This window comes from Crotalus tigris, unplaced genomic scaffold, assembly GCF_016545835.1.
Source record: "Crotalus tigris isolate CLP2741 ecotype Arizona unplaced genomic scaffold, ASM1654583v1 scf7180000017545.3456711, whole genome shotgun sequence".
Taxonomy (NCBI): Eukaryota; Metazoa; Chordata; class Lepidosauria; order Squamata; family Viperidae; genus Crotalus; species Crotalus tigris.
The window spans coordinates 1763472-1787682 of record NW_024096464.1 but is presented as its reverse complement, the minus strand read 5'-3'; the positions used below and the strand labels follow the sequence as shown (position 1 = coordinate 1787682).

The 24211-nt window shown below is 40.7% G+C and overlaps 1 protein-coding gene across 7 annotated transcripts in view; it reads right to left on the bottom strand.

Moving 5' to 3' along the window:
• Positions 1-24211, bottom strand: part of DPF3 (double PHD fingers 3) — a 243535-nt gene that overhangs the window by 190600 nt on the left and 28724 nt on the right. The window contains exon 1 of one of the 7 annotated variants that reach the window (XM_039334066.1): positions 9715-9770. The exons of the other annotated variants lie outside the window; for them this stretch is intronic. Coding sequence (XP_039190000.1) covers positions 9715-9755 — 41 coding nt within the window. The 5' untranslated portion in view covers positions 9756-9770. Of the gene's footprint in view, positions 1-9714; positions 9771-24211 lie in introns of those variants that run through there. 7 annotated transcript variants of the gene reach the window in all.

Here is a 24211-nt window from a genome sequence, read left to right as displayed (position 1 = left end):
AACAGGCAGAAAAGGGATAGAAAAAATAGGCATAATTACCTAGAACGTATCAGCACAATTCCACTAAAAAAGAAAAACAAGAAATTCAAAAAGAAACTAGCATGGCTGCACAAAGATCTCTCTGACAAACTAAAAGACAAAAAGGACAAATACAAAAAAATGGAAAGAGGGACACATAACTAAGGCCGATTATCAGCAGACAGCCAGAACCTGCAAAGATGAAGTCAGGAAAGCAAAAGCTCAGAACAAACAAAGATTTGCAACAGAAATCAAGGATAATTAAAAGAAAGTTTCTTCCACAACATTAATAACAAGAAAAAGTCAAGGAAACTGTAGGTCCACTAAAGAGAGAAAATGGCAAAGAAATAACAGACAACAGGGAGAAAGTAAAGCTGCTTAACTCATACTTTGTATCAGTCTTCATACAAAAAGAAACTATAGCCCAACATACCAAAAAAACCACTGCAAAAGACAAACTAGAAACAAAAATTAAAATAAGCAAGAAAATAGTAAGAGAACACCTATCCAACCTTGACAAGTATAAATCACTGTGACCAGTGGTGGGATTCAGTCAGTTCGCACTGGTTCAGGAGAACTGGTAGCTAAATTTACCTGGATTTGGAGAACCAGCTGGCTTCTGGAAGTCCAGTCTAGGCCTTGGAGGCCTCCCAGGCCAATCCCAGGCCTAGAACAGCCCACCAGAAGTACATTGATGCAACTTCTGCAAGTCTGTTCTAGGCATCGGATCCTGGAGGAGGCCTCCCAGGCCTAGAACGGCCCACTGGAAGTGCACTGATGCCACTTCTGGAAGTTTGTTCTAGGCATCAGAGGCCTGGAGGAGGCCTCCCAGGCCTAGAATGGCCCACCAGAAGTGCATGATGCCACTCCCGAAAGTCCGCTCTAGGCATCGAAGGGCCAGGCCTGCATCACATAATAGAACTGTTTGTTCAGGTATTTGAATCCCACCACTATGACCCAACAGAGTCCTGAAGGAGCTGGCAGATGTTATCTCAGAATCATTGCACCACATCTTTCATAAATCCTGGAGCACCAGGGAAGTACCTGATGATTGGAAAAGGGCTGATGTGGTTCCCATCTTCAAGAAAGGGGAAAAAAATGGACCCAGGAAACTACAGACCAATCAGTTTAATATCAATACCTGTGAAGATCCTAGAAAATATAAACAAAAAACAGATGTGCGAACAACCAGAAGAAAACAAAGTTATAACTAGTAGCCAGCACGGGTTTGTTAAAAACAGATCATGCCAAACCAATCTTACTTCATTCTTCAATAAACTGACTAAACTAATAGACCAGCAAAATGTTGTGGACGTAGTATACTTAGACTTCAGTAAGGCATTTGATAAAATAGACCACAACCTACTCCTTGGTAAGCTAGAAAAAAGTGGAATAGACAATATCACCATCAGATGGATCTGTAGCTGGCTGGCAAACTGTACTCAACGAATAGTCCTCAATGGCACCACATCCACATGGAGAGAAGTAAGCAGTGGAGTACCACAAGATTCCATCTTAGGCCCAGTACTCTTCAATATCTTCATAAATGACTTAGATGAGGGAATTGAAGGGGAACTCATCAAATTTGCAGATGACTCCAAACTAACAGGAGTGGCCAACATCCCAGAAGACAAACTCAGGATCCAAAAAGATCTTGACAAACTTGAAAAATGGGCCCTATCCAACAAAATGAGTTTCAATGTGGAGAAAAACAAAGTTTTATATTTAGGCAGGAAAAATAAAAGGTACAAGTACAGATTGGGCAAGTCTTGATTCGAAAACAGTAACTGTGAGAGGGACCTTGGAGTCCTAGTGTTAATCACTTGACTATGAGCCAGGAGTGTGTAGCAGCAATCAAAAAAGCTAATACAATCCTGGGTTGTATAAATAGAGGCATAGAATCAAGATCATGCAAAGTATTAGTACCGCTTTATAAAACCCTTGTAAGACCACACCTGGAATACTGCAGCCAATTCTGGTCACCATATCACAAAAAAGATGTTGAGAGTTTGGAGAAAATTCAGAGAAGAGCAACTAAGATGATTAAAGGCCTGGAGATTAAAACATATGAAGAACAGCTGCGGGACTTGGGTTTGGCTAGTCTAAAGAAAAGAAGAAATAGGGGAGACATGATAGCAGTATTCCAGTATTTGAGGTGCTGCCATCAAGAAGGGGAGGGGGTCATGTTATTCACCAAAGCACCAGAGGGAAGGATGAGAAACAATGGTTGGAAACTGATCAAAAGAGAGAAGCAGTCTGGAATTAAGGAGAAACTTTCTGACAGTGAGGACAATTAACCAGTGGAACAGCTTGCCTCCAGAAATCGTGGGCGCTCCATCACCGGAGATTTTTAAGAAGAGACTAGATAGTCACTTGTCTGAGATGGTATAGGTTCTCTTGCTTGAGCAGAGAGCTGGACTAGAAGACCTCCAAGGTCCCTTTCAGCTCTATTCTGTTCTGTTCCGTTCCATTCCGTTCTGTTCTGTTCCATTCTATTCGTATGCATACAAGTGGGTGCCTATACCTGTCTATGTATTGTGCAAGATAAATTGTCCTGAATTTTATTAGCCAGTTTTATTAAATTAATAAATAAAATATTATTAAATAAATAATAAATAAAATACTAACTCATATCTAAACCTTTTTAAGTACTCAAATACATTTTTGTTTGTTAAGTAAGTTTTGACATTACTAAATATATATTACCTGCCTTTTCTTGGGAAAAATTTTTAGGCCAGCTACCAGAGATACAAGTTCACAATGGGTACACCCCAGCAGTTTATGGAATTAATTCATCATTGTGAAGTAGGATAATGATATATGCACCAAAGAGTGCAGTCACACACACGTGCACGCACTTTGCACAAACCCATTATGATTTTATTTCAGGTGACTTCAGAAAATAGTAGAATGAAGTTAAGGGAGCTAATTCCTAGATAAGTATACTTTGGATTTCAAGGTAGAATCTTCAACAAAATTCAGATGATTAAAGGTAACACTTTAACTTGGCTTCAGCTCATAAAGATTGGTGGATCAGCCAAGGCCCTATATCTGTAAAAAAAAAATTAAGCCTGATTTAATTCAGTAATATCCGTGCGGTGCCATGCAAGTTATTTAACAATGTCAGTTTATTGAGTAGATATTTGCATCTCCTTATTCATAGAATTATAGAATCATAAGAGTTAGAAATCCTCTAGTCCAAGCCCCTCCTTGGTGCAGGATCCCCTAGCCACAGCAGTGTTTCTCAACCTTGACAATTTTAAGGCATGTGGACTTCAACTCCCAGAATTCCACAGCCAGAAACACTGCTATAGCAACTGCTTCTTTGCCAGAATAGTCCTGTGTGGTTGCTAGACAACTGGGAACGTACATAGGTCCAATGAACAGGATTTTATAATTGCATTGTTCACTTAGTGCATCTCTAAGAGATGACCATCCAGCTCTACTTGTAGAAGAGAACTCTCATGTCAATCTATTCCACTGGCTGACAGCTCACACAGTTAACAATGTCTATCCTGAACCTACTTCCTCTAAAATAATTTTCTTCAACATGGTGCTTTTCATATTGGAGTTAAAAGCCACTCTGAGAAAACTTTGCTTTTAAGGAAGCACACAATTTAAAAAAAAAAAAAACTTCTAGAGTCAACCACCACTCCCTGTTTGTTGTCTTTGAATTCTGGGAGCTTTAGATGATGCATACTGAGGGAACCCAGGTTGGGAGAATGTCTTAAATCATATAAACATAAGTTCTTCTAAAAGTTATTTATTGCCTGGCTTTAGTTTAAATTAACTACATCTACTCACAATAATCTAACTTCCAGAAATTTTAAAGTACATCTACAGATCCATAACTTTTTAATGGCTTGCCTTTTTCTTTTTTCTTTTCTCTTTTCTTTTTTCTTTTCTTTTCTCTATTTGACAACTAAAAATTGTCCTTATGGTGAATCTTTTTTTTTTCCCTCTGCAAAGCAGGAGCAACCCTGCAAAAAGGATCTTCTTTCAGAGGTGCCAAGTGTCAACTGATAAGTCAAGGGGATCATGTCATCCACTTTTCCTTTCTTAGGTGTCAAGTCAATGAAACAGATCCTTATTTAGTTTAAGAGCTTCGCCTTCCTGAGAAGGGTCTGTAATGAGCAGCTGCATAATGAGGGCCCACAGGATTTGGCAAAAGGGAGAAGTCCCAAGAAAATGTGCCCCTTTTCAAAATCTATAGTAGATTCTGACTGCTGTGCATTCAGCTGAACAAATATACTCTGCATTTTTCACACACTTTGATTCTAACTTCTGATCTTTCAGTTCATCTCTCCTGTCAAGTATATACTATTTCTAAAGACATATCCACAGCTATACTTGTAAAGGGGAACATGTAGATGCAGGGTATTTTGATTGCCTCCATAGCTCCACTCCCCAAATGATCCTGTGCCAGAATGGATTACAGGCTACATTGCCAGTGTTGCATTCTAGTAGGTGTCAGCAGCATTCTTGGTTGCTCTGAAACACAGCCTGAGTTTTAAAGGCCCCCAGGGTAGTTTGGAAGAGAGTGGGAAGAGATTTAATCCTCTTTTGATGGAATAGGGATTATTCTGCCTTGCCAGGAAAATGCTTATGCTTTGGGCAAGCTAACAAACATTTCAAAGTCCACCAGGTTGCAGACCTCCTGCACTTTTAATTTACTGTGCCAGGCTCAGATCACAAGCAGAGAAAGCTGTCAGACAGAAGACATTAGCTCCAATTTAATATATGTATTGCATTGTTCAGAAATAAGTTATATTTCATGATGATAATATTCATAATTCAAGAATCAGCATCTTGGTGCTCTTCAGAGATGTTTGGACTTCCCATCATCTCTCCTAGCATGGTTACTGACTTAACCAAGAAAGATTTTCTCTGCTCCTTTGTTTATCAGGCACATTGATTTGTCTTCTCTTTAATAATATGTGATGAAATTAAGAGCTACAAAGCATTTTCCCAATAAGGGAATTGAGGAGGAGTACTATTAAGAGTACTGCTAATAATAGTAGTAGACTGGGAGGCAAAATTAAGAAAGAAAAATATTTGCCACAATATTTTATTATAGAGTTCATAATAGATGCTTGAATCCTCACTAATCACATTGTGCATACACAGCAAATAAAATGTTTTCAACTCTATTTCCTCTGTCTGGCCTTCTATCCTTTAGGAGAAGGCCAGTTAGGAGAAGAATTCAGGATCTCTTTTTAACTGGAAAGGTAACATATCAACAAGACAAGCTTCTGATACCTTAAGCAGATACTTGTCTTCCCATAAAATCACATATCACTGATAGCAGCTGGCAATCCAATTGAGGGAATTTTATTGCATAATATTGGTTAGTGAGATATATAAAGATTGCTTGAAAACAATCTTGCCATCTGAAAAGGAGAAGGCCCCCTATTCCAACCACCACAAAGGCATTGGCATGCAGGCTTCTTACAGCTATGTGTCAGTATAGCAATTATGCTAATAAATAAATGAAAATGACAAAACATACTACAAACTCCAGTTGACCCAAGAGTGATGGGTTTAATAAACCAGCAGTGCTCTAGAGTAGAGGTTATCACACTTTGACAGAGGGACAGTCTGAGAAAAACACACCACAAATAACAACAGAAAATGCCAATCAAGCTTTGAAACAGAAGACCAGGAATACAAAAGAAACAAGCTGACTCAGATTCAAATGATCCCACAAATTTCAGTGGGAAGGAGAAGCTTAATCTGATACAACTTAATCTACTAAAACAGGGAGGGAAATGTACCAATCCCCTGTACCCTAACCCAGATAGTACCGCCTAAGGACTACACTGGCCAGATGGAAAGTTAACCTGCTGGATGCCTGGACAAGGAGAGAGGCACCTGAGTGTAGATAGATCATTTATTTTTTAAAAGCCATAACAATGTGTAATTAATCAAGAAAGGGCCAGGATCATCTAGAACAGACTTTTGTTACAGAGGGACTGGATCTGTAGTTCTAGCAGTTCAAAACATCAAGACTGTTTAGGTATCAGGAAGGCATCATCGTGGAGAAGACTGACCTAAGAATAGCTGAGAGGAGTTGGAAAAATATGACATATGAAATCTCAAATCTAACCCTTTTGAAATTCTGCCCATGATTTCAGCCCAGAATATCTTCTGTAGTGCCATTTTGCTGTCTCACAAAGGTGTTATCATAATTTTGCACAGAGCTAAACAATTATTCTAGGCTCCTAAATCTGAAGCAGAAAAACATTATAATGAGACATGATAAGCTTTTCTGGCATGGTTTCATTGGGAATACATCACACTAATTTGGCAAAATTTTGCCTAAGATGAGAACTTTGGAACAGTTTTCCTAGGTCAAGGTGATCAGAAAGCCAATGGGAATCATGAATCAGGTCTTCCTCCCATCATATAAATCATAAAATCAAAAGTATACAGAAGCTCCTGTAAACAACAAGGGACAGAAAACTTGTGGGTGGAGGACAAACACAGAGGAGGAGGAGGACATCTAAGGCTGTCTTGGCAACAGAAGGTTAGCATTCATGCCAGTCTGATCTGCACTTTTGTGCCTAAAATAGTAGCAAGAAAACCAGAATATTTCAAAATAACAGCTGTGAGCAAAGATCCCCTGTTCACGTCTTAGGTTAATCACAAACAGTGCCCCCACTTATCATGGAATTAGTATAAGAGGGCACAAAAGTTAAACAAATCATTTGAGAAAAGCAGTAATATTTGTTGTTATTTAATTACTTAAAAGGATCTGGATTTAAATAGCTTTAGATTGGGCATCCATGCTTAGCAGACCATTTTCGTCTGTTCTCTTGCCCTTTAAAGGAAACAGTTAAATAGCCTTCCTCATAGGATGGATGAGAGATATTCTAAATAATATACTGTAATCCTATTTTAGTGCTTAAGAGATGTATTTACCAAAAGGATTATAGAAGCACTTTGATTGTCCTGAATCTGCTTGTAGTCAATTTCAGAAAATGGATGCAAACAATGGTATTACGTTTGAATACTATTTTATAAGCTTATTAATCTACATCATATAAAAATAATTTTGTAAGCCTATATTTTATTCTGCTGTAAACTATGATTTATCAAACACATAATTTTTCCCTTTTATAGATTAACAGTCTACGCTACTGATAAATTTGAATATCCAATTCAGTACCTTTGTTTTAACTCTATGAGGTCCTTTTGGAATGAGAGAATTCTGTCCATTCAGTTTTTCAATTCTGGCTGCACGCTAGCTATGCCCATAAATAGCAGTTTTATTTCCAGTCCTTTCCCTGTTATTGTGTGCTTGTGAAATGCAAACTGTGCATTTAGTGCAATAGAATTATTATAACTATCATTTTGGGAGATGGCAAACATATGGTTGGCACGAATGCATAATACAAGTTTGCAAACGAAAAAAAATCATACAAATTTAACTAAATCTAGAAGAATGGGAAACGGTATTGAGAAACAACTCTTTAATGAAGAAAACCTCTACAGAAAGAGAAGCACAGTTCCAGTGGAAATTGAGAGGTTATGTTTGTCATAATACGACTTCCGTTCCTGGTGTACTCTGCCATCTAGAAAACGTATTCTATATTAAGAACAAGTAGTAAATGTTAGAATCTCTGAAAACACAAGCTGCCTTTGTTCTTTTAAAATATAGCGTACAGCACTGTCTTAAGGCTTTATCTCTGAGCGTGCTTAATCATTCATTTCTTAGGCCTGTAGAAGGAAAACAAAAAGAAGTTTTAATATGGGGGGGGGAGGAAAATATTGATTCTCAAAGCTGAGCAAGGTTAAAGTGCTTGTTCACATGTGTCCAGGCACATTATGCTGAATTTATACCTGATGCAATATGAACCCTGATCAGAATGGTAAAACTTTCAAGAAGTAGTTATAAATTAGAAAAATAACTTCACTACTTTACCATTCCTGTGCTCCATCACATCGCTATCCCAAAGTTCCTTCATACTATTACTATTGTAATTGAAAAGATAATGTCTCAGAAATGGGGCTAAATGCATAAAATTACTATGCATGCATAGAGGATCAAGTGTATTTCCTGTTTCATTGCACTTGTTAAACTCCATGTTTCCATCATCCCTGCAGAACAAATGACAGTATATTACTATTTTGTTAGGTGAGCAAGGAACTGACAAAAAATTCTATAGCCATAACCCTGAAACCACTTAGGGTGGTTTCCTTCCTGTACAATTTCAACATCCAGCTATTACAAATGGGATAGTTAGCCTTTTCTTACCCCAGTGCTATGAGTGAGGAGCCCCAAGGAAGAGGCAGAGAATCTCTTCCTGCTAATAGCTTGGCTAAATTCTTGCTAGCAACAAATGCACAGACACAGACAGACAAATATATACTGTTTTTTTCAGGGCTTTTTTTGGTCATAGAACGCCCAGAACGGAGTTCCGACACCTTTTTTGGATGGAACCTTGTAGGGTAGGCAAGGTGGGTTGTATGATGTGTGTGAGTTCCGGCACCTTTTTTTTTTTTTTTAACAAAAAAAGCACTGGGTATTTTCCTCAAAACAGGACCACCACACATTTTTTGATAATAGTTTTGCCATCTGTAAAGTTGGCTTTGCTTCAGTGATGAGACCAGCCACATAATACGAAGTCTGCAAATAAGAATGGAATCCAGCAGAGTAAGAGAAAGTTTTCCTTGATTGTGTTTCAGAAGTGTCCATAGGGTGTGGTCAGAAAAGACAAAATGACAGCCGCAGCCATGCCACAAAACTCATCCTGTTTTTTATGTGCATATATATCAAGCACATAAAGAGGCATGGTTATTTTGTCCACTTACTTCACAGCAAAATTAGAGAGGGAGAGCCAAAGTTTTAGACATTACATTTTAGAATTTCATCTTCCCATTTGTACAGTGTTAACAGATATTCTGCAGTAATTATGTAATCTCCCACTTCCTCTCCTTTCCCAGTATAAGAAATATAGCAGAATAAGAAAACACTAATTAACCTTATGATTTCAGAGTTCTGTAAGATATCACTAACAGTTGGGGTAAATTGAACTTTGCCGAATTATTACATGCACAGAAGACAATTCCTATCCATGTATAGGAGCTATATTTATTCATCATGAATATATTGCATTCACAATGAAATTAACCAAAAAGAATAGGTTAAATTAAGAGATTTAAGGTATTTTGTGGCATGTGAGAGAGGGAAGCCCAAGACTTAAAAATCTTGCCAACATTTTGCTGGTATTCCTCAAGCTTAACATTCTGTGCTCTGGCTATTCTACTGCACTATGTTCACCCCTCCTGTTGGTTTATTTATTCTTCAGTAAACAATGTTTAGTTTGTTTAGTATGAGATTAAAAAAACAGTAAGAAACACATTAAGATATAAAGAAATGGTACCATCAAGATGTAAGTAGTGCATATATACAACTCCATTCCACTGCTGGGGGAACTGCGGTGCCCTTTAATAGAGGATGCCTGTAAAGTTACCTCATGGACAATGTGTTAGCAGCTGTGTTAGGCAAGGCTCATTTCTGACTTTGATAAGCACATCTGTTGAGCAGGTTGTAGAAGCTAGAAACAGTTTACTCAAAAAGTATTATTTTGCTCTGTGCAGTCCTGAAACCATTTATAACCAAAGATGATTTGCAAAAGAGTGGAATATGAGGTTCCAATGCCTATGAAAAAAAGCAGCAGCACTTCTAGTTACCTTGAAGTAGAGGTTAATAAGGTAAGATTCAATGGCTGCATGCAGACCCTCCAAGTTGCCATTGAATTTTATCTTTTATGGGGAACAAGCAGGAAACTATTACCTACACAGGAGATATAGATGAGAGAGAGAGAGAGAGAGAGAGAGAGAGAGAGAGAGAGAGAGAGAGAGAGAGAGAGAGAGAGAGAGATCTGACATGAATTTAAAGGTAAATCAGTTTAAATTTATCTACTCCCACACATTTATCTGTCCCACCTTACTTAGTCCAGGCCTGACGTAAATTAAGGCAGCCTGGGTTTTCAACAAGTATGGCAACAGTCCTCCATTAAACATGCACAAGAGTTTTCACCATTAAAATGTAAGACAGCATTACTTAAAATAATATAAACAAATGCTGTAACCTTCCTCAGTTTGGTGCCCAGCAAATGCACTGGTCTTGCTGGTTAGGCATACTATATGGGAATAGAAATCAAGTCTACCTCAGGGGCAACTGGTTGAGGAATATTAAGCTGATCAATCATCTGGAATGAACAAGCTGTAGAGGAGAAGGTCACCTTGAGCAAGCCAATTTCTCCCTGGACTTTCCTTGCTCAATTTCATTTAATTTATTCAATTTAGGCACCACCCAACTCCAAAGTGACTCTGGGTAATGTACAATAAAACCACACAAAATATAGCATATAAGAAATACAACATAATAACAAAGGATAAGAAAGGAGTAAAGAACAAAAACAGATGGCAGCTCCAGCTACCAGTACCTACTCCCTCAAGCATCCATCAAACACTCCCCACCCATCTAACCCAAGGTCTGGGAGAACATTCAGGTCTTTGGAGCTTTTCAGAACACTATCAGCATAGGAGCAGGTACCATTACAGAGAAGGCATGCTTCCTGGATCTCAACAGATGACACTGTTAAATTGTCACTGCCAACTCTGTCAGCTCATACCAGCTGGATAAACAGTTCTTCAGATAATTAGGACCTATGCCATGCAGGTCATAATCAATCACATTCAGAAGCATACTAGTAACTAATGCAATTTGCAAAGCAGAGGTATTACATCAGCATATTGTGCCACTACATTCTGGACCAGTTGAAATTTCGTAGTGGCCTTCAAAGGCAGCTCCATGTACAGTACCTCAAATAACACAAGACCCACCCCTTCCCTAATGTTATGTCCTGAGCCTTGCAAGCAGGCTCGGGGCATTGCAGGTGGTCCCGGGCAGGTGCAAGCTGCCCGGGACCAGACAGGCTGTCGCCAGTACGTGTGCGCATGCGCGGGTGCTGGCCCGCCAAAAGTAGCAGATTGACCCGGGAAAGGCCTATAAAAGGAGGCCGAGAGTTTTAGGCGTTGCCGCCATTTTCCAATGTAAGCTGAACTGAAGAATAAAAGGTTTCCTGAGAACTACAACTGCTTCTCGTGTCTTACCATTTCGCGACGGACTCAACACTGGCGACGAAGGTGGGATTGCCTTACATCGAAGAAGAAAAGGTGTAAGCTTACCCGAGTGAGTCCGGAGCGGCAGGAACGGCATTGACTCGGCAGCTACCCGCCAATCCAGTGCGCATTCGGGGGTAGGCTGGCTGATAGACCCTTCCTGATTCGAAATGGCAAAGATTGGAAGGCTTTCGGAATTCGACGTCTCACATCCAGGGAGGAGGGAGTCCTACGTAGCCAGGGTGGAAAACTACCTCAAAGTGAACCAGGTGAGGGAAGAGAGCTTGAAGGCTGCCACCCTGCTGTGCGTTTGTGATCAAGACGCATTCGAAATCGCTGAGAACCTCACAGCACCTGTTCCTTTAGAGTCTGTCAGCTACGCAGATCTAAAGAAGCTACTGAAGGAGCACTTCCAGCCTAAGATGTCCATCATCGCATGGTGCCACACCTTCGAGCAGAGGGATCAACGACCCGGAGAATCGGCCAAGGAGTACATCGCCGCACTGAGGAAAGCCGCCAAACATTGCGAGTTCAAGGACCTCGAGGAACGACTAAGGGACCGGTTTGTATGCGGGTTAAGGCATTGAGAGTTGCAACAGAGACTTTTCGCCAAGGAGGACTTGTCTTTCCAAGATGCCTTGTGAGAGGTCACCGCAGAAGAAGCAGCGGGCGGCGCCATCAAGAACATGCGGCCGATCAGAAACAGTCCAGATGCTGCGTCCGTGCACCAGGAAGAAGTCCAAAGAAACTCCGAGGAGGATCCGGACGAGGAAGTGGACCGTCTCCACCCCACAAAAGAAGGAAAACCAAGAGGAAGCTCTTCAGCTCTCCCCAAGTGCATCGGTTGTGGAGGTCGCCACAAGAGAGCCGACTGCAAGTTCCGCTCCGCTATCTGCCGGGCGTGCGGAAAACAAGGACACATTGCAGCTGTGTGCCTGGGCCGTCAGAAGGTACAACCTCAGGAAGAATTGCGCCTGAAAGGTACCAGGGTCCCCAGCCAGAATAGGGTGGGGTTTTGCGCTTCGCGAAGAAGCATCTACAAGGACAGGCACACACAAGCCCATTAAGAAAAAGCTGTCACTTAAGGTGAAGCTACAAGGGGTTCCATTAACTATGGAACTGGACACGAAGCCTGCACTTTCGATCATTTCTATGCACACATTTAGGAAGATTTGTTCCGGCAGCGGAACCCAGGCCAAGTTGAGGCCTTCTGACATTGTGCTAACGGATTTTCAAAACTCCAGAGTGTGTGTTAAGGGGGAGGCCACCCTTAACGTACAGTATAAGGATTTTGAGGGTCCACTAGACCTACTAGTAGTAGAGGGTGAACGAACGAGTCTCATAGGACTCAAGTGGTTTGAGGCCTTGGGAATACACATCACAGGGCTCAACAGCCTACAAACACTCGACCTACAGGAAGTCTCCAAAGAATTTGCAGATGTTTTCAGCCCCCAGCTGGGCACATTCAAAGGACCCCCTGTGTCGTTAAAGCTAGACCCCACGGTCACTCCCATTAGAATTAAAGCAAGAAGGGTCCCTTTTGCTTTAAAGAGTAAAATTGACACTGAATTGGATAAACTGATCCAAGAAGGAATTCTAGAACCAGTTGACTCCAGTCCATGGGAGACCTCCACTGTCACGCCTCTTAAGGCAAATGGGGACATTCGCATCTGTGCTGATTACAAATGCACTCTAAATAAGGCATTGCAGCAACATGCCTATCCTGTTCTTGTGGTCAGTCATATCCTGGCCTCCCTCAAGGGGGGGCGCGTTTTTGCAAAGCTTGACCTAGCTCAAGCATATCAACAGCTGCCTGTTGATGATGACGCTGCTATAGCTCAGACTATTGTGACCCACAGAGGGGCTTTCAAGGTAAAGAGACTTCAATTTGGAGTAAATGTCGCTCCTGGGATTTTCCAAAGCGTAATGGAAAACACACTACGGGGTATACCAGGGGTTTGCCCCTATTTTGATGATGTCTTAATTGCAGGAGACTCCACACACATTCTAGCTGAAAGGCTAAGGGCTGTCCTATTAAGGTTCAGGAAAACGGGACTCAAACTCAAGAAGGACAAATGTAAAATTGGGGTGCCTTCTACTGAGTTTCTGGGGTTCAAAATTGATGCTGCTGGGATTCATCCTGCTGAATCCAAACTAAAAGCCATTATGCAAGCCCCTAGGCCAAAGTCTAAGGCCGAACTACAGGCTTTTCTGGGCCTTCTGAATTTCTACAATTCCTTTCTTCCACACAAGGCTAGTGTAGCTGAGCCTCTTCACAGGCTATTAGATAAACAGGTAGTGTGGCAGTGGTCACAAACACATGAGGCTAGTTTCAATGAGGTCAAGGCCTTGCTCACTTCTAACAGTGTACTTGCTCACTTCAATGAGTCCCTTCCTGTGTGCATCGCTTGTGATGCTTCCCCTTACGGGATGGGTGCTGTACTGAGCCACCTCAGGGCTGATGGAACTCAGGTTCCTGTTGCATATTACTCCAGGACATTGTCTTCAGCTGAGCGCAACTACGCTCAAATAGACAGGGAAGCCTTAGCTGTTGTTGCTGGAATTAAAAAATTCCATGATTTTTTATACGGTAGGCAATTCACGGTCTTCACTGACCATAAGCCTTTGTTGGGACTGTTTACCACACGTAAACAAACTCCCCAAATCATCTCCCCCAGGATGCTCAGGTGGTCTATCTTTTTGTCTGCATATGATTTTTCCCTACTTCACAAGCCTGGGAAGGAAATGGGCCATGCTGATGGCCTCAGTAGATTACCCCTGCCAGTAATAGAGGCTGACCCCATGCCAGCCATCAATATTCTCTCCATTCAAGCCTTGCCCGAGTCCTCCCTGAATGCCAGGGATGTAGCCGCTGAATCAGGCACAGATCACACACTTTCACATGTCCTTTCTTGGGTTTTGTCTGGATGGCCTGAGCACTGTCCTAGTCCTGAGTTTCAGAGTTTCTGGTCTAAAAGGAACGAGTTGTCCACCTCTCAGGGTTGTCTGCTTTGGGGAAGCAGAGTTGTCATTCCCACCTCAATGAGGACTAGGGTCTTAGATTCCCTCCACGAGGGTCATCCTGGCATTGTACGAATGAAGGCTCTTGCACGCAGCCACTTGTGGTGGCCAGGTGTAGACAAAGACATAGAAGCTAAGGTGCATGCTTGCCACCTTTGTCAACGCTCACGCCCTGAGATGCCCCAAGCTCCTGTGCATAGATGGGAGGAAACACAGTCTCCATGGTCTAGGGTGCACATTGACTATGCTGGGCCCTTTCAGGGTCAATTCTTCTTGGTCCTTGTTGACAGCCATTCAAAATGGCTTGAGGTTGTACCTGTCTCTTCCACCACCACTGCAAAGACTATTCAGGTACTGAGGGGGATTTTTGCTGCACACGGGCTCCCAGACGTCATTGTGTCTGACAACGGCCCTCAATTCACTTCCTCCGAATTCCAAGCTTTCTTGCAGGCTAACATGATTCGTCATGCCACTTCTGCACCTTTCCACCCGTCCACCAACGGTATGGCTAAACGCATGGTTCGCATCACCAAGGACGCTTTGAAGAGGCTCACCTACGGGGACTGGCATCACAGGTTGGCTGACTTCCTCCTTTCTTATCGCACCACGTCGTCCACTTCTACCGGGAGAAGCCCAGCTGAACTTCGTTGGGGGCGCAAACTGACTACCAAGCTTGACCGGTTGCATCCGGACAGGCTGCCTCCGTCTGCCTCACACCCCAGAGCACCTAGGCAACTACTTGTGGGTGCCCCGGTTTGGACTCGTAATTACGGGCCTGGTCATACATGGGTCCCCGCATCTGTATCCAGGGTCACAGGTCCTCTATCCTACGAGGTATCCCTGGACAACGGTCGTGTCCTGCGTCGGCACATTGACCAACTTCGCCCTAGACGGGACCTTCCCGCTGAGACTCCTGGGTCTTTTCCAGGGGGGGAGGGGGAGCCCTTTGGGCAAAGGGAGGGGCATGGAATGCTGCCCTTTACCAATGAGGGAGCCACAAACGGCCCATCCCAAAATTCTGCGAGTGCTCCGAACAGGAATTCTAGGAGCTTAACCAGTTATCAGGCATTCACGCCTACTCCAGCCAGGGAGTCACCCTGGGGGCATGATCACTTCTCACCCGTATCACTCAGTACTCCAGTCAGAGAGAATACCCGGGAGCATCCCAACAATCCATTCCCTGCAAGAGAGCTGGCACACACTCCTCCTACTTGGCCTGACTTCAACCTTGTCCCTAGAAGGGGGCAAACACACAGGGAGGTGGTCGAGGAACCAAATCCCGACTACAACACCTCTGACTACACTCAGGGGACAACTGAGTTTTGGGACAGTACTGAAACCCACACAAGCCCGGACACAGAACGGGATTCAGGGAATAGACAGCCTCCTGACAGATCTTGGATGGACCTAGGAGGTTCTACAGAAACGCCCAACAGTGACAGTCACTTAGAAGGGCCAGAGAGCCTACAGCTAGGCGGGACAACCAGGTCATACACTGGAAGAAGCCCTGGCCTGACGAGCCCGGTGGGCAAGCAAGCAGGCCAGGCATTGGAGCACAATCCTTGGGAGTCACCAAGGCATAACAAGGGAAACAGGCACACATCACCCCTCAGTCAGGGGGTACCTGTCAGACACCCAGAGCTTAGGAGGTCACAGAGAGCAAGGAAATCTCCTAAATACTTAGAGGATTACATAACACTATTGGCTAAACAGAGCCAGTAGAAGGGTAGAAACACTAAGGCAATGGAAACGGGGGGAACTCCGAACATCGGGGGAGCAGAGCATTGTACTAAGAGTGAGTTGTGTATTATTATGGCATTGGTCGTAGTTTTAGCCCGGGGGAAAGAGGTGTTATGTCCTGAGCCTTGCAAGCGGGCTCGGGGCATTGCAGGCGGTCCCGGGCAGGTGCAAGCTGCCCGGGACCAGACAGGCTGTCGCCAGTATGTGTGCGCATGTGCGGGTGCTGGCGCGCCAAAAGTAGCAGATTGACCCAGGAAAGGCCTATAAAAGGAGGCCGAGAGTTTTAGGCGTTGCCGCCATTTTCCAATGTAAGCTGAACTGAAGAATAAAAGGTTTCCTGAGAACTACAACTGCTTCTCGTGTCTTACCATTTCGCGACGGACTCAACACCTAGGGTCTTAGCTGATGCAGAATCCAAAATCCAAGAGGGCATAATCCTAGGAAATTAAACCCCTTCTGGGCCTTTACTTAAGCATGCCAGGTTAGCAGCCTCATCCATGATAAGATCATGAATGAAGCCAGCCTTGTTACATACCAACCTGACATTCAACAAGGATCCAATGACTAGGAATCAATTTAGCAATGGTTTGCAAACTTTTGTTTTGCTGTAAAACTGGTTTTCCATAGCATCATGCTTCAGGAAGAGCAGGTGCCGGGTCAACATGTACAGGTAATGCTCAACTTATGATCACAATTGGGCCCAACATTTCTGCTGCTAAAAAAGACAGTTGTTAAATGAGTTGTGCCCCATTTTATGACCTTTTTGCCATGGTTGTTAAGCAAATCACTACAATTGTTAAGTAAATCATGCGGCAATTAGGCGAATCTGGCTTCCCTCATTGACTTTGCTTACTAGAAGCTCCCAGGGAAGGTTGCAACTAGCAGTCCCAGGACCCTAGAATGCTGCAACCATTGTAAATACATCCTGGTTGCCAACCATCCAAAGTGTGACTGTGGGGATGCTTGCAAAACTCATAAGTGTGAGAACTGATTATAAGTCACTTTTTTCAGTGCCGCTGTAACTTTGAACATTAAAAGAATTGTTGTTAAGTCAAGGACTACCTATGAATGATATTAGGGTTTCTTAGCAAGGGAAAGATGGCTCTGAGCAGCAGAAGCTGGATGTGAGGAAAGTCCTATGACCAAAAAACCATAATCAGTTTAGCTACGTTTCGTGTAAATTTAAAATATCATAACACCATAAGGAAAATCCTTAAGGAAAGAGCATCTGAAAAGAACATTAACAAAATTCCTTCAGGGATTCTTTTTTTCCAGCTGTCTTGGAGACAAGTAAGGGAAATTTGAGATATTTACCAATATTATTTGTTGGCATCGCTAGCATAGGGAAAAATAGCCATTTTTAATGCTATATACTTGTCTAAGTATATCAATTGATACTTTATGAGCTTTATTTATTTTATTCCAACTATTTCAATTTCTTATTGAAAGCTATAGAACTCTAAATCTGTGGATCTCAGGAAATCAATCAAGTTTGGGGCATCAAAATCAACACCAGTGAAGAATCATAAAAGACCAACAGGAATAAAAGAGTAGAGGAATAAAGGAGGGCATTTAGAGTGTCTTACAACAGCATACACTAAAAAAGAGACACAGATAATTAAAATCATCCTACACTATATGTTATAGAATGGCTTCAGAGAGAGACTTTTAAAGATGCAACAAGAGAATGTGTGCTAGTGAGCTGCATTTTCTTCCAAGATAACATTAAAAATGAAAGTCACTGGGGGGAAGGGGGAGAGTGAGAGAGAAAGGGAGCTGCTCCAGATGTGGAAACAGGTTGTGCTTCCTCTCCTATAATTTCTGTAGGAATTTGAAGTTTTTCTGAGCATCTGCCAGCTGTAACAGCCCCTCATATATTACTCTCAATTTTATGTGGATCTAACATGCTTCTCTCTGGAGACATCTCCACAAAACATAACAGGCAATCAGTCTGTCTCCTGAGCCATTCAACTAAAAGCTTTCTTGAACTGTACAAGGTTTAGAAGATTCAGTTTACTGCACAATTAAAAAACATGCACATAGAAATCTTGCCGTGGCTCCAGAACTGACATCAATGAAATGTGATCAGAAGGTGTTGGATTGCTCCTGTAAGATTTTACTTCATAGAAAAATGAAATCGGGCTAAATATCTGTTTTTAAAGTTCAAGAGTGCATTATAACATTCAGAAAGTTGAATTTTCAGAGTCCAATAGAATTGGGCAGCTAATAAATTCAAATAAATAAACAACATTAAACCATTCCTACTAATACATAAGCAACTGAAAAATGACTGAGTGTATGTGGTTGCTGAAGTATTCAAAATCTGGGGTCCTTGGTGCTCTCTGGGCTTGGTTGTTTTCTTGCAGATATTTCATTACCCGAACTAGGTAACATCATCACATCCTAAACCCATTTATTGGGGATTTGGAGAAAGCTCCGATGAGCACAGAATTCAGGTCTGGACTGCTTGACACAGCTTACTTATTGTGACATAAATGAAATGGGGAACACAGAGATAAATAAATCAGGATAAGATATGGCAGTGATTTCCAATCAGTGGTGCACTATCACAGATGGGACTCAGAAGTCTTTTAGATGGGACTTCGTAAGTCACTGAAACTTTAAATTGAGTCTATAAAGGATATTCTAAATAATGTAGAGTGTAATGATGTCTGTACACATATCAATGTCCTTTTCTGAAATAGTGGACTTTGTATCATGCTGGGATCCACAAGAATAGAAAAATAGAGAGAAAGAGAGAAGGAACAGGCAAAAGACAGCAGCCTTGTATACTTTGTAAAGATAGGACTTTACAATCAGGAGGCTCACCAGGCTCACACACCTTGATTATCACTACAATTTTCAGAAGATACTATATATGTTGCCTACTAAATGAGCTGCTTTAATCACTAAGAAGCTACTGATATACTGTAAGTTATAGCCCTTCTCTGAAAGCTGCACCATCTGTTAAACTCAACTGTGCATTGGGTGCATTGTCCACCCTTTTGATATCTCTCAAAAACTTTAAAGTGTGTTAAATGTCCACTCTTGTTTTCCTCTAGCTAGCAGCTTCCCTTGTCTACCTCATGCATTCTCCCAATTCTCTGCCACACATTTGGATGAGTTCACAAAAGAAGCTATTGGGTGTAGATTTTGTACATTGCAGTTAGGCAGATACAACTCATAAGCAGAAATCCCAGTTCATGACTAACACTGGAGAACACTCCCCTGAAATTCTTAATTATTTTTTTAAAAAAATAGGTCTAGGATTCCACTCCCAATCCCTCAAAAGTGGTTTGGAATTTACCCACAATAAGAATTACCTCTGCCAAAATGTCACACTTGTATATACAGTCCAGCACAAACTCTTTGTATTTGCACTGATTCCCTGGGGAAAAGAAGTGGAAACTGACAGGATCTTGTCAATTTCATCCATAACTAGGCTAGACTGAAATCACAGGGGTGTAGATCCAAGTCATGGAGTAGCACATCTATCTGTTGAAATGCCTTCAAATTAAGCAGTTAAAGTCTTTTGATCACTTACAGTTGTCCACAATCAAATGACAATTTTTTTAAAAAAATGACCAAAATCAATCCATTTTTAGAAGAGGCAGTCTTTCCAGTTATATCTTGCACAAATATACTTATACTAACTCAAAAGCAGTGACAGCTGAGACTGTAGGCATCCACAGCTAACTGAGATGGTGTAAAAATAATGACATCCACTATGGTGACATTGTGAAAAACCCTCTCCCCTTATGCACTTATATCCTGATGTTGGAACATAAGTGCTAAGTTGTGGATTTGTCATAATGACACACATTACACACAATGTGTAATTGCCCCTGCCTCGACCTCCCACAAAGCTGAAGGCTGAGATGCTTGCATGCACAGACAAAAAAAAGAAAGAAATATTGTACTTTTCATCAAAAACAAAAACATCCTTAATTTCTGGAAAGGAACTAAGATTTATATCATTTAGTGGTGATCATAAAAGTAAATCATTAGGCTAACTCAGAGGCTAATTCAGTGAGTAGGTTTTGGTGAGAAAAATTGATGGATAAATACCAAAATAAATCAGTGTATCTTCCTCTCTGTGTATTGACACATGTATTAAAAGCTGCAGGTCTCCCCCCCCCCAGATTTCCAGATACCCAAGATATTTACCAAATTAAAAAAAAAAACAGAAAAATAATTACCACAGAAAATATCATTTTAGTGATGGTATCCTAATAAGAGAAAGTTATTTGTAAGCCGCTTGTTTGGTGTTTAGACTAATATTATTTACTGTACTTCCTGATGAAGGATTTCAGAATCTGGATTTTGATATTTTTAGGCTATGTTCATACACAATTAACAAATCTCAATGTCCATTTTCACATAATAAGCTGCTTTTTAGCCCTTCAGCGATTACAGGAGTACATAATGTTTGATGGGAGGGGCAAGAAATACATTTTGCCTTTCATGGCAGCGTGTATCTGCTGTTGTATCCCAACAACTAGGAAAAGTTGCCAAGGCAAAACCCAAGTTTGTTTCACAAGTAATTAAAATTAAATGAAACTAACTGATTATTGTCTACACCAGGGGTGTCAAACTGCCGGTCCGCGGGCCAGTTTCATCGTACCGGAGCCGCGCCCACCCCATTGCCGGCAATGGCGAAAAAGCTCCGATACGTCGCGTGACATCACATGACATCGCAAGTTTTTTTTAATTGAAAAGTTTTATAACAATTACAGTATACACCCCAAAACCCACCCACCCTAAACCCCCTCTCCCTCCCCCACTTCCCAGAGCTGAGTACAGGGTTACAAATATAATAATCAAACTCTAACTAACATTAACCAACTATATAAATAACCAAGTCCATAATGCACTTTAACTCCCCTTTAACATAAGTATAAACAAATTAAAAATAAACATAATAATATAAACAAGTTGATATTATTAAACAATACAATATCCAAATTGTTAACAATACTAATACTAAAAATAATAATAAAACTAATAAAAATTATACTATAATAAACTATTAATAATAATAATACTCTAAAATTTACTCATAAACTAGATGAAACTTTTTAGTCCCATATTTATTCTGAATATAATCTATCCATCTTCTCCAGACCGAAATGTATCTTTGTTGTGAATGATCCTTCAAGTAAGCAGAAATTTTCGCCATTTCTGCTAAATTTGACACTTTAAGCATCCATTCTTCTATAGTAGGCAAATAATCCTTCTTCCAATATTGCCCTACCAATAACCTTGCAGCTGTTATCAAATTCAACATCAAATTAATTTCTTTAACGTCACAATCTACAATAACACCCAATAAAAATAATTGTGGAGTAAACTTTATCTTTCTCCTAAAAATCTTTTGAATGTTCCACCAAATATTAATCCAAAAGGCTTTTATATTTCTACAAGTCCACCAGATATGAAAATAAGTAGCATCCAAGCTATCACATCTCCAACATTTGGGCTGTAAATTAGGATACATACAAGACAACTTTTTAGGATCCAGATGCCATCTATAAAACATTTTGTAAAAATTTTCTCTTAAATTTTGGGCCTGGGTAAATTTTATATTTCTAACCCAAATTACCTCCCATATATCCAATGGAATCGGTTCTTGAATATTTTGGGCCCATTTTACCATACAATCTTTAACTAAATCCATTTCCGAATCCAATTCTATTAAAGCATTATAAATTCTCTTTATATGTGCTCGATTTTGATCTTTAATCTGTATTAAATTTTCATCCATTAAGGTAATACCAACCTTTTGATCTAACTTCCACCTAGCCAACAATTGATTATACTGAAATCAAGACTGTACAATATTTTCTTGCTTTAACTCAACTAACAATTTTAATTGCCAATCATTCCCTACCAATCTAAGTAGTTCCTTATAAGAAATCCTATCCAAATTCACACCCATAAATACCCCTTCTATCACGTGTCCAGGAATCCCCCAGATTGGTATTTTATAATTTAACTTATAATAATACTTCTTCCAGACACGCAATAAAGCACTTCTTAAAATATGAGATTTAAAAGCTTGGTCAACGTCGCAAGTTTGACATGCCTGCTCTACACCTATATTTAATAATTTCTTTTTTGGAGCTTAAATATAACAATTTGGAGATTTCAGGGAGGCATCTCCAAAGGTCTGGATAAACACCAGCTGCACTCTTCTATGTAAGAGCTGCATCACTTAGGGAAAATGTTGGGGACAATCCAGAGGACTCAAAAATGCACCAATATGCTGGGCTGGCTGTCAAGGTAATAGCCGTAAACATTTATATTGAGAAATAAACTTCTTATGTAGGTGTGTATGGGTTTGCAGTAGCCTAAGGCACTTGCATTCTAGTTTAAGTGATATTAAAAAAGGATTAAACCAAATCCTAGAGAGAAAGTCTATCTGTGGTTACTAACCTTGATGCCTGGATGTTACCACTAGAAATGGGCCAGTTTGCCTCTACATGTTAAATGCACAGGAGCAGCGACTGGAGAGAAAGGCTACCTTGATCTTCTACTGGTGCTGGTGGCCTCTCATATGAGACAGAATGTTGCCTAGATAGGCCTAGACCTGATCCTACATGGATAGAACTATGGCTATCCGTTGTCTTCACATAAACTGAAGTCCTATTTGAAAAAGCTGAACTCAGTGAAATTCAGCAACATAACCTGCAATCTAAAGCTATGCTTCCCTGTGACTGTCCCATTGCTCCTGTGTTCACTTTGTTTAAGAACAGACATGTACAAGGTTGTTCTGTTAGCCTAGATGAAAAGTATAAGCTGCTGCCATTAATTATTCTTCCAAGTATTTAAAGAACAGAACAATCATATGCTGGTTAGCCTGGACTACTACAAAGAATGGATCTCTGTGACCAAGTAAAAATAAAAAATAAACAGGAAATTCTGATTGAGTGTTATTTATAATTTATGCTAAGTATGTTCATTAGTAACCCCTTGAAATGTTTCCAAGATATAAATATGGAATTATTCGTGATCTGTTCCAAGCAACTAAAATAGAGTTAACTTCATTGGACTTAGCCAAAATTTCTACCACAGTAAAAGATGTGAGAATAGTACTGTCTACTAATAGCAATAGCAGTAACACGTAGACTTATGTACTGTTTCACAATGCTTTACAGCCCTCTCTAAGCGGTTTACAGAGTCAGCATATTGTCCCCGCCAATCTGGATCCTCATTTTACTGACCTTGGAAGGATGGAAGACTGAGTCAATCTTGACCCGGTCAACTCCTGGAGTGAGCAGTGAATTAGTTAGCCTGTAATACTACATTCTAACCACTGCGCCAACAAGGCTCTTAATATAGGATATATATATATATATATATATCAGGTATTATTACTTTTAAAAAATCAGTCTGTTGGAAAGATTGCTGAGTCAACAGCTCTTGCTCTGTATGTGTATGTGGTGTGTGTGTGTGTGTGTGTGTGTGTGTGTGTGTGTGTGTAGATAGATAGATAGATAGATAGATAGATAGATAGACCACTGCTCTATATAAACTCTACAACCTTCCACAATCAAACCATAAACCTATTAATAATATAAAAGATGCAAAATATTTTGACCAGCTCAAAGTATTTATTTACTTCCTTTCTGGGCAGGAATCCCAGCAAAGCAGATACTTATGCATAGCCTGTCCTCATTTCATCTAATTACAAGCTTCTCTTTCAGAGAAGGAGAGGAAGAATGAGCAGAAAGGTTTGATCATCCAGTTGAAGGTCATTTAGGCAAGGAGTTTCTAAAATATTCATTGATCTAGTGAGCATTTAAAAGTCACAAGGTTCCCAGGGTTTGCTAGCAAAAAAAAAAAAAAGACCTTTCCATTACACGTTGTTAGAATCAGCCAATGATTAGAGCATTAGGAGTAGAACATGCAGTACAATAAATCAGCCCATGGTGTACAGGAATGTTTAAAGTGCTAGAACATTAACCAGCTACCCTGCTTTATTTTTCCGAGGTCTGTGGTTAATACGGCTTTCTTGGAGCGGGAACATGAATAAGTGTTGCCTTCCTTGACCTTTCTCTTTCATCCAAATGTGTTGTAGGGAAGACTGAATAATGGGAGTGTCAAAATATAGACAATGTTTTATTTTGGCCAAATGCAAAAGACTCATTTAACCCACACAGAGTTTGTTCCATGCTACAAGTGGGCACACCACAAACTGCAAACACTGAACCAGGAGACACACAGCTAAGCCCAGAGCCAACTTTATTATGTCATTCCATTATGCATGGACAGATTTTCTGTTCTTTCAGATTTTCCC